An 11,159-nucleotide genomic window follows, 5' to 3' on the forward strand; every position below is an offset into this window, starting at 1 on the left:
CACAATGACCTGAGTTTGGTCCCCAGGATCAACAGGGTGGAAAAAGAACCAACTCCAGCAAAGTGTCCTCTGACCTCCATACACGCCCTTGTGCAAGAGTGCCTGCGAGCATGCACACACCCACAGACACACACACACACGAATTTGTAATAAAAATATTTAATAAAGGAGGCCAAGCCACCAGGTATCCCACAGATTTAACAGCCTTTGCTCTTTCAAAGGCCTGTCAGCTGGCTATAGTTCTTAAACGCCATACAGCGACCGAGTCTGACCTTCATGAGTTATGCTTCTAAAATAATGTTAACTGTGATTTATATAAACTTGGTACTTATCGTTCATACAAGGAAGAAAGGCCATAGAGATCCCTGAGACAGACTTTTACCCTTCCATTGGTCTGTCCTTCTCTAATTAAAAAATAGTTAAATAATAAATTTAAAGTAACAATCAAAGAATACCCCAGACCTGAGCTCTTAGGGTAGACCAGGCATTGTCCGCAGATACTTGGTTCAGGAAGTTGCCCTGCCTGCATTTACGGACCTGCGGACTCAGAGAAGTTCAATGTCCTGCCCAAAGCCATCCACGGTTGCTTTACGTAAAGCCCACATTCCTATTTCTATCATGCTCTTTTCCTGTTTTCCATTTCACCTCGGAAGATCATATTATTTATTATTATTACTATTACTATTATTATTCAAAATATCTAATACAATGTAGGCCCTAGAGTGAAGACTCAGCAGTTAAAAAAGTGGATTGCTCTTCCAGAGGATCCAGGTTCGGTTCCCAGCACCTACATCAGGCAGCTCACAACCATCCTATGATTTCAGTTCTAGGGCCTCCAAGAGCACTTGCACACACATAGTCACATAAACTCACAAAGGCACACATACACATAAAATTTAAAAAGTAATACTAAAATTTATCTAATACAATGTAAATACTATAAAAGTATGGTAATAAGAAAATTATGAGCCGGGTGTGGTGGTGCACGCCTTTAATCCCAGCACTTGGGAGGCAGAAGCAGGTGGATTTCTGAGTTCGAGGCCAGCCTGGTCTGCAGAGTGAGTTCCAGGACAGCCAGGCCTATACAGAGAAACCTTGTCTCAAAAAAAACCAAAAAAAAAAAAAAAAAGAGAGAGAGAGAGAGAGAGAGAGAGAGAGAGAGAGAGAGAAAATTATGACAAGAAAAATTCAATGACTAAGCTATTAACATTCTGAAAGACAGATACATTGTGGACCCCATTAGTCTCTGATTTACTACTATTTACTATGAAAGCTTTCAGATACACAATAACTAGAGATGACTGAGATGAGACCCTTCGTCCATCTATCCTCAGCTTCTGTGATTTCCAACTGAGACTAAGCCTAGTTCACTGCCTCCTCCACCACCCTTGGCACCCAGAGAGAAATCTCAGATATGATAATATTCCTTAATCTAATATGCATATTCAAAAAGTAAGTGCACATGTTTGTTTGTAAGTTTTAAAGCCCTTGAGCATCTTTAACGTCATTATAAGCACAGTACTTGATCTCTCAAGCATACTGTATAGGGAGACACATTAATTATATGTTATCATATATTCATCAAAACTCAGACCTCAGAGTCAAACTTGAAGACTCAGTACGCTACTTCTGCCCATGAGCCAAGTTTAAGAGTTAAGTCAGTTTCCCTTTTAAGATTCTAAGTGCACTTACTAGAAGGAAGCATCAGACTCGCAGTCCTTGAAGTGCTCAGACAAGATGCTTGATCTCCTGGATCTAAAGCTTTGCTTTCCTTCTTCAATGAATCTCTCACCCACCTATTCATTTATAAAATCTTAATTGTGTGTTACATACCATGCCAGCCAGGCACAAGCTTACAAAGATACACATGTGCCAAAGTTTCTCTCTTCTGAGAGCTCCCACAAAAGCTTCAACCCTTGCCCAAAAGCCTTGGCCCATCAGCCTGGCTCAATTATAAAGCTAGATAGGGACAAGCCTTCAACTGAACGTCAGCCCCTCCCCCTCCAAGGACCCCAGCACTCACAGCTGCCCACCTGCGTTCTGGAGGAGCCTAGCTCCAGAGTCCTCAGAGACACCATGTGACCCCAGAGCTAGCTCTCCTGTAGCTAGCCAAGTCATCCCGGGCCCCGCACAGAAGACAGAAGGATGAAGAGACTGTGGTGTTCTGTGAAGCACAGAGACCTGCACGAGCTCTCTGGCTATGATTTCTCTGCTGCCTCTAAAACCTTTTGGTTATTTTGACACTTTCCTCTTTTGAAAATCTGAATCATTAAACTAGAAAGAAACTTGAGCCTGAATTTAACACCTCCATGTTTACACATGATGAAAATGAAGACTAAAATACAAGCAGGTTAAGGCAGAGGTCACAGGCTGGCAACCCCCAGGAACCTCTCACTCTGGCAGTTTTTTCAATTTCAATTTTAGAACTTGAGAGACTACATAAAATCCAGATTTCTAACTTTCTGATCTGAAAGAGCAAACCACATTAAACCCATTCGTGTGTGTGTGTGTGTGTGTGTGTGTGTGTGTGTGTGAGTGTTTGTGTGTGTGAGTGTGTGTATGTGAGTGAGTGAAAAGAAGTCAGGAAGCGATTTAAGAAAGTTGGTTATCTCCCTCCCCATGGGTCCTGGGGACTGGATTCCAGACAGGAGGCTGATAGCACCTTTACCAGCAGAGCCATTTTATTAGCCGTAAACTCATAATCCTGCATGACCACACTGCTGGCTCTTCGCCCAGGGCCTAAATTGTCCTGTTTGCCTCAGGCCTCGATACACCCTGTTATCCACCACTAAGTAAGAATTAGCTACCATTTGCTATCTATTGCTGGCCCTTCCATTCATCTTCCTTATTTACCTCACCCAGTAGTAGTCAGTAGCAAAATTTGGCGTAAGGTCATATACTCCGGTAAAATTTCTTCTAATGACTGTATAAATGAGACAGAAGCCACGCTAATTCTTTTCTGGAAACGTCTCACAGTGCTCAACACAGTCCTGATCAAAATCCCATCAGGGAGCTGGGGGTGTAGCTCAGTGGCCGAGTACAGCTCAGCATTCCACAGGCCCTGGGTCTCAAGCTCCAGTAACAGAAAAAGACAAAAGTTATAAAAATCCCCAGGCTTGCTTTCATAGATTGACAAGAACAAGATAATTCTAAAATTTATGTAAGTACAAATGACCCAATTTGTCAGGAGAAAGTTTTTAAATATTTATTTTATTTTGAATTATGTACGTATGTGTATATCTGTCTAGGGGAATGTATACGCATGAGTGCAGGTGCCTACAAAGCCCGAAAGATCCCTGGGTCCCCTGGAGCTGGAGTGACGGCCAGTAATTAGCCATGGGTGCTGGGAACCAAACGTGGGTCCTCTGCAAGAGCAGGACATACACTGCTCTTAGCCACTGAGCCATCTCTCCAGGAGTCATTTTTAAGAAGGGCTAACTTACTAGACATACTAGCTTTAAGATCTTTTATAAAGCTATTGTCACCCAATGTGCTACTGTGGAAGGACTTAGGGGGAGGGAGTGGCTGAGAGGTAGGCCATTGTCTGGCATGTAAGAATTCTTAGCTTCAGTCCCAGGAGGTGGAGGAGGAGAAAAGATTAGTAATGTGATAGAGAGAACAAACAAACAAAAATAGACAGACAGATACACACACACTCACACACACACACACTAGGGACTGGACAGATAGTGAATGTGACACCCGGACTCAAGTCCTAGCCCTGCCCTTAGTAGCCTTGTAAAGATTCTTCTCTAAGCCTGGGGTTACTCATCCCCCAAAAGCTGGAAAATACAGACAGATAAAGCACGAGGTCACTTTGAAGACGGCCTGAGATAACAAGAGAAGAGAGAGTGTGCCTGGCACAGAGAGCCGTCGGGTTTAACCCGAGTCTGGTCTTCCCGGGCCTCCCTCTACTCTTGGCTCAAAGGTTTCACCAGCCTACAGCACACCATTGTTGGTTTTAACAGAAAACCAGCAAATGGTGTGGGCTGGGGGGGTGGCTCAGCTGCGAGAGGGCTTGCCTGCGCGCATGAGGCCCTGGAGTCCGGTCCTCAGTGCTGTCTAAGCCAGTGATGGGGACACCCCTGTAATCCTAGCATTCTAGAGGGAGGAGGAGCATCTGGGGGTCAAGGTCACTGTTGACTGCATAGTGAGTGAGAGGCCACTGTATGAAGGCTATGTGAGACTTGAGTCTTTAAAAAAGGAAAATGAAAACAAAAACAAAACAACAAAAGGAAAGCAATGGCTTTCCTCAACTATTCAAGGCAAGGCAGCACTCAGGGTGGCCATGCTAAGGTTATTCTGAGGTATGTCAATATGAATCGCCCTTCACAGCCAAGCACCCGCAGGTTTCCCACACTCTCCCTCTCTTCCCAGCCATCTCCCCATGCCTCACAATCCACCTGGTACCCAGCATCCTGTACACGCAGTAGTAACTGATGGCCTGCGGCAACTCTACCAAAGGACACATCCTTACTATGGCAGCAGTGCTGGCTCAGCTTGTCTCCTGCTGTTCTAATTGCTTGTTAGCCTTCTGTGACTGCACCTCCCCTACCTTTACAAGTCAGGGGCTCTTTGGCTTCTGGGCCCTATTCACACTTCACTTTACAGCAGGGGGACAAAGTCAAGTAGATACAGGGAAGCTAAGTCACTAAAGCGATCTGGAGCATCATGAGGCACGCCATAGGGATGGTGGGGGTCTGTGGCAAATGATGACTCAGCAATGCAGTCCAGCCCCCCCCCTCTTTCACAGAGAGAGAGAGAGAGAGAGAGAGAGAGAGAGAGAGAGAGAGAGAGAGAGAGAAGTCAAGAGCCCTTCCTGCTTTTGCAGAGGACCCAGGTTTGGTTCCCAGCACTGCCATGGCAGCTCACAACTAGCCCTAACTCCAGTTCCAGGTTCTCCAGCACCCTCTTCTGGCCTATGTGAGCACCAGATGCCCATGTAGTATACTTTCATATATTCAGGCAAAACACTCATATCATAAAATAAAAACATAAATATTTTTTAATGAAAAAGGAAAGAAATGTGAGGCAGATGTTGCTAAAAGATCTCATTTTCTACAATCTAGACTTTAATGTAAAATACTAATGGTCATTACTGGCCCCTATTAAACAGATGTAAGCATACAGACACACATAGACATAGACCCAGACACACACATACAGAAACACAGACACACACACAGGGACATAAACACAGATACACACACACAGAGACACAGGTACACACTGGCATAGAAAACAGACACACATAGACACACATAAACACGTTTTGGGAAAACAAGATAAAAATGTCAGAAAGCCAAAAATAGGGTGAAGTTCAGCAGTCAGTTTGTAGTTTGTGGGGCTGGAGGGTCATTTGTTTTAAACAGGGTAGGCTGGCCTCAAATACCCTGTGTAGCTGAGAATGACCTTACAGTTCTCATCCTCCTGCCTCAACTTCCCAGGTGCTAGGACTCCCGGTATGAGCCACTAATACGTATGCAGGGGCTCAAACTCAGGACTTGGAGCACTCGATACGGGTATCCTACCAACTGAACTATACTCCCCTACCTGTAGTATGTGGCCTCAAAACTCTCCCTAAGCATCGAATCACCTGTGGCTAAACTCCAAAGAGCTTCAAACAGGAGGGAGACCTAGCCTCCCCTTCTGAGGCCTAAGTCCCTAGAGACAACGGCCTGCTGGAACATGTTTCCTGCAGCTTAGAAGCCCCTCAAACTCAGCCTCTCTTCACAGCCCCACCCTACTCCTGCAGTGTTGTCCACTCAGGACCCTGACATGCCTGAAGCCTGGGAATCATCTTCAGTTCTCCCTCTCACCTTGCTGGAGTCTCCAAAGCTCCTTACACTTTGTAAGCATCAACCTGTTCACGCTATCACTGCCACCAAGCCCTGCCAGAGCTTGCTGTACAGCCTCAGGACACTTTCTCCACTGTGGCCTCCTCTTGGATTCTGGCTAGAGGGATTCTTTGAAGATACAGATCCACCCGGGATCAACCTCTCCGATGGCTTACTACTGCTGTAGGATCAGGTCCCAAATCCCACATCTACAACCTGATCCTTGTGGCGTTCCCCAGCACCTCAAATCTCTCTCACGGTCACCCTGCTGGACCGTAGACTCTGCCGGAAGCTCACTGCCTTTCCACTATATCCCCAAATTCTCTCCCCACTCCCACTGATTCCTTAGGCATTCAGAGATGGCGAAGACTTCGAGCTACCCACGCCCAGAGCTCCAGCTACTTCCTCTTTGTAACACTCGCCAGAATGGGTCCTTACTTCTAAAATACCTTCCTCACTAGGTCTTAACAGCCATCAGTCAGCACTGTTGCTTGCTCACTACAGCATCCCAAACAACCATAGTAACCCCAGGCACACACTACAGACATAGTGCTAGTGAGCACACTAAGAAGACTGTCACACACCTAGCATAAACAGTCCATTAACTGTACTAGGAGCATCCAACTTACCAACAGCACAGAAATCATTCAAAACCCAGCAGCTGTTCCCAGGCTGACCTGGCTCCGCACTCCTCCCTCTCCTTACCCAGAGAGCCCAGCCAGGTACCACAATGGGCAGGTCCTCCTAGCACTCCCTTCCTAGACTGTCTCTCTGCTAGCTGAGCATGGTGGTGCACACGTGTACTCTTAACACTCAGGAAGCAGAGGCAGGAGAATCTCTAAATTCAAGGCCAGCCTTGTCTACAGAGAAAGTTCCAGGACAGCCATAGAAACCCTGACTTGAAAACAACCAAACCAAACCAACCAACAAACAAAACCTTTCACACTGTTTCTGAGGGAGCAGAAGCACTCAAGCTGGAAAGAAAAAATTCTCCAGAATCCAGGGCTATGGTCCTCAACCTTCCTAACACAGCAGCCTTTTAACACATTCCTTATACTGTGGTAACCCCAAACCGTAAGAGTACTTCGTTGTAACTTCATAACTGTAATTGTGCCACTGTTGTGAATCGTACTGCAAAGCTCTGATCAGCCACACCTGTGGGACTCCTGACCCACAGGTTGAGAACCACTAATCTAGACCCTCAGTAGTGTTCAAGTCAGTCCTAAAGACTGGCCGTGGTCCCGCTGAGCAGCTGAAGCTCCACCCAGGCTAAGAAGATCACTGCAGTGCCTGCCCATCAGTTAACATGCCTGCTGTAAGCAGTAAGCAAAGTCAGTGTACTGGCCATCCAATTACCCTCTGCCCACCACATGGACCAGTCTCCAAATGGGAGTGCACAAACACTTGAGGACCCAGGAGTTCTTAATGAGAAGTGTTTCATTCTGTGATTTCTGAGGGGGAAATAAGCCTTTAAAATATTAAATGAGCAGGGCTGGAGAGATGGCTCAGTGGTTAAGAGCACTGGCTGCTCTTCCAGAGGTCCTGAGTTCAAATCCCAGCATCCACATGGTGGCTCACAGCCATCTGTAATGAGATCCCTCTTCTGGGGTGTCTGAAGAGAGCTACAGTGTACTCATATACATAAATAAATTAAAAAACAACAACAACTAAATAAGCAAAATTTCCCTGGGGCACACTCAGTGTTGTCACAAGTGTCTGTTCAAACACAATGGGACCCATCGGTCAAGGAGAAAACACAGGATGAACTACCATGCAAATGACTCCCTGGCCCAGGTACAAGGCAAAATGGCATAAGTTTGTAGTAATTAGCAGAAATAGCAACTGGATTAGTCTGTAAGCCACAGCTGATCAGGATCATTAAATCCAACATATCACATAGAGAACCCAAGTTCAGTGCATCAGAATAGTATTTATCATACTACATGAAATCTGACTTGGATTTCCTGAATTTGTAACCTTGGGTTATTGCACACATAGATGTTTTGGTTTATAAGGGTATAGAAGCTCTACCTAGTGAACTTCATATACAAGATTATGTGCAAACACACATGAGTAAAATCAAAACTATATGAACACTAAGGACCTATGAGGACTTGTTTTTAAAATTTTGAACCAGGTATGATGGTGCATGTCTGTGATCCCAGCATTTATGAACTAAGGAAAAGGAATGTTGAGCTAGAAGCCAGCTGGGCTACAGAGCACAACCTTGTCTCATAAGAATAAAAATAATCTGGGGGCTGGAGAGATGACTCAGAGGTTAAGAGCACTGACTGCTCTTCCAAAGGTCCTGAGTTCAAATCCCAGCAACCACACGATGACTCACAGCCATCTGTGATGAGATCTGATGCCCTCTTCTGGTGTGTCTGAAGACAGCTACAGTGTACTTACATATAATAATAAATAAATCTTTAAAAAAAACATAAAAAAATAATCTGTACATTACTCATGACCTCAGCATGAAGGATGGTTTAAAGGGGGCCTCAAAATTGCATGAGTGACTGGACCAACTCTAGCTATACAGACACATAGAGCACATGTATGTGTGCACAAAGTCTGCCTCTGTAACATCAACACAGGCCTTAAGCTAACCCATGGCTCTTACCCACACCTCTTCAATACATCCGAAGTTTGTCAGGCTCAGTCTAATCAAGGTCACAAAATGTCAAGGCCTTAGATGCCAACCTGTAAGCAGTATAACTGCTCAGGGCATAAGGACATTTTTTTTTTCCTTGAAATTTTCAGCCTTCTGTATCTGTATCTATCTGTATCCTGTATCTATCACTTATCTCTCATATATTCTTTTTTTTTTTTTTTTTTTGCTTCAGTGCATTGAGAATGGAAGTTTAGAAAGCAGTCCACTTCCCCCTTACTGATGAATGGGACTGTAACAGTGAGCCATGTGAACCGTATTATAGCAAAATAGAGTTCATACTCCACTTGAGGGTAGTAACACTCAAGATTGTCTCCAGGTCTCTTAATTTTAAAGTAAGTCCGTTTAGTTTATGCTATAAATTTATGTTAGTTTAAATTTATGTTAAAAGAAAAAACTCCCAATTTAAACCCTCGCAACAGATTTTTGGTGGTTTTTTTGTGTTTTGTTTTGTTTTTGTTTTTGTTTTTCCAAGTCCCAAACACTATGGTGGCCAAAATAGAATACGCCTGCCTGCACCTCGGGAAGCAGGGAAACAACCAGCTTGCAATCTGCTCTCACGTCTGCTTCCAGCTGTCCACCCCCAGCATCTTCACAGCCTCCCCCATCTGACAATGTGCCTTCAAGGCCAGCACTCAGAATCCTCAAGGCTGCCCACTCACGCTGACCCTCTGCAGTCTGCACAGACACTCCTGCCGTCTCCATCCCCTGCCAGTTGTCTAGTCTCCCAGGTGTTTGTCCCGACTCGCTCTTACTCATTCCTCTGGGTCCCTCCGCGGTCACCATCTGCGCTAGGCACCCTGTCAGTTCTCACTAAATATCTGATGCTGAGCAAATGCACCGGACCACGGAAAGCACCTCCAAGAGGCGAAAGAGGGAAAGCCACGGAATCTCATCGTGGTACCAAGGCCCCCTGCCAGCCGTCGATTCGCTCGTGCGAGCACCGAGCCTTCCCCTCGGGGAGGATGTGCGACCCTCGGGCCCCCGAGGCCTTCTACGCCGACAGTCAAGGGCTCGTTGACCGTGGGTGTCCACGGAGAAGCCGCACCGCCCGAACCAGGCGCGCTTCGGTCCGGCCTCTGAGCCGCAGCTGCGTGCGATTTCCTCTCCGGGTCATCCTCCCGCTTAGGCCGCCCGGCCCCGCTGCCCGTCTCCCCGGGTTCGGCCGTTTCCAGCTCAACGCACCGAAGGCCCGTCCACCGAGATCGCAAGGCGCATTCGGTGTCTCCAGGCCGGCCAGAGCCGAGGCCGCGGCCGCCCAAGCCCCGCTCCCCACTCGCGGCCCCCGCCCGGTCCCCCGCCGCCGCCTCGGCCCGGCGACCTCTCCCCCGCCGCGCGGACCCGCCCGCACCGCCCGCGCCGGCCCCGGAGCTCACCCGGGACAGGGTGAGGTCGGTCATGAGCTGCTCGAAGGCCCGCGTCTCCTCGGCCTGCCGCTGCGTGTGCAGCGCGATCTTCTCACTGAACTTCCGCGGGTTGGCGCTGCCCGAGCCGGGCGAGGCGGCCATGGCGCGCGCCCCGCACTAGCGGGCTAGGCAGACGGCAGGCGCGGGGTTCCGCCGCTCGACCCACCCGGTCGGTCCGCAGGCCGCCCAAGCCGCCGCCCGAAGCCTGTCCTCCGGCGCGACCCGGCAGAGGAGCCGCCGCGGCCCCGGAGCCAGCGAGCGGCCGGGAGCGCGCCGAGGTCCGCCCCCGCGCGACGGCCCCGCCCTCGGCGCGGCCCGCCCGGCCTCCGGGCCCCGAAGCCCAGCCTCCCAGCGAGCCGACCGAGGACTGAACCCACGGTCCCCAGTCTGCTTCGGGACTTCTCACACTTACATCCAATCTGCAAAGCTAAGCTGCGCCAATGTGTGAGAGCCGCTGGGTACCACTGCCCACATCCCCCAGTGTGGATGTGTACATATGTGTAAGTGCGTGCAGGCACCCACGGAGATCACACTGGTCCAGGAACCAAACATGGGTCCTCTCCTCTGTACTCTTAACTGAGCCATCTCTCTGGTCCATTCAACTTCGCTGGTAAAACAGCAAGTGGCCTCCTCAGGCTTCCCCCTTTTCAGTCCAGAAGCTGCTTCCAACATAATTGTACATCAACGTGTCCTGGAGAGTGTTGAGCATGACTGTGTTTTGTGAATTGGAACGTATTAGAGGCATGCGGAGAAATACGGAAAATAACAATAACGCCCACGCACCTCATGATTAAACCATCAAAACATTTTTGCAGGGCCTGGGGACGGTGTTCAGCTTGTGTGACAAGCCCTAGGCCTTGGGTTTGATTCCAACACTGCAAATAAAATTTAAAAGGCATTTTGGGGCCAGCTAAATGACTCATGTGAAGGGAGATAACTGATTCCTGAAACTTGTCCTTTGACCTCCACACTCAGGCTGTATGTAGCAAGCACATACCTAGACACACATACACAATAAAACTTTTAAAAAGTCATTTTGCTTCATATGCTTGGAGTTTATATTAAAAAAAAAAAAAGCCCCACCTCATTCTTTGTCTCCATAAAAAGTAACTATGTTGGTAGTGATGTCTAACACTACTGTTCATATTTTTAAAAATTAACATACACTGATTATGCTGTTCTTGCTTTTATTGTATATGATTTATTAATCCAGTTACTGTATGTGGGATAGGAGGTTTTATGTTT

The 11,159-nt window shown here is 47.5% G+C and overlaps 1 protein-coding gene across 2 annotated transcripts in view; it reads right to left on the reverse strand.

Annotated features, from left to right (window-relative positions):
- The window catches only part of Crtc3 (CREB regulated transcription coactivator 3), a 103,664-nt gene extending 93,518 nt beyond the window's left edge, over window positions 1-10,146 (reverse strand). For both annotated transcript variants that reach the window (XM_029542668.1, XM_021209990.2), the window contains exon 1: window positions 9,885-10,146. In XM_029542668.1, the coding sequence (XP_029398528.1) occupies window positions 9,885-10,016 (132 nt within the window). In that variant the 5' untranslated portion in view covers window positions 10,017-10,146. The remainder of the gene's footprint in view (window positions 1-9,884) is intronic.
- Window positions 10,147-11,159: the final 1,013 nt, after the last annotated feature.

The sequence above is a fragment of the Mus pahari genome, chromosome 1, assembly GCF_900095145.1.
Source record: "Mus pahari chromosome 1, PAHARI_EIJ_v1.1, whole genome shotgun sequence".
NCBI classification, from domain to species: Eukaryota; Metazoa; Chordata; class Mammalia; order Rodentia; family Muridae; genus Mus; species Mus pahari.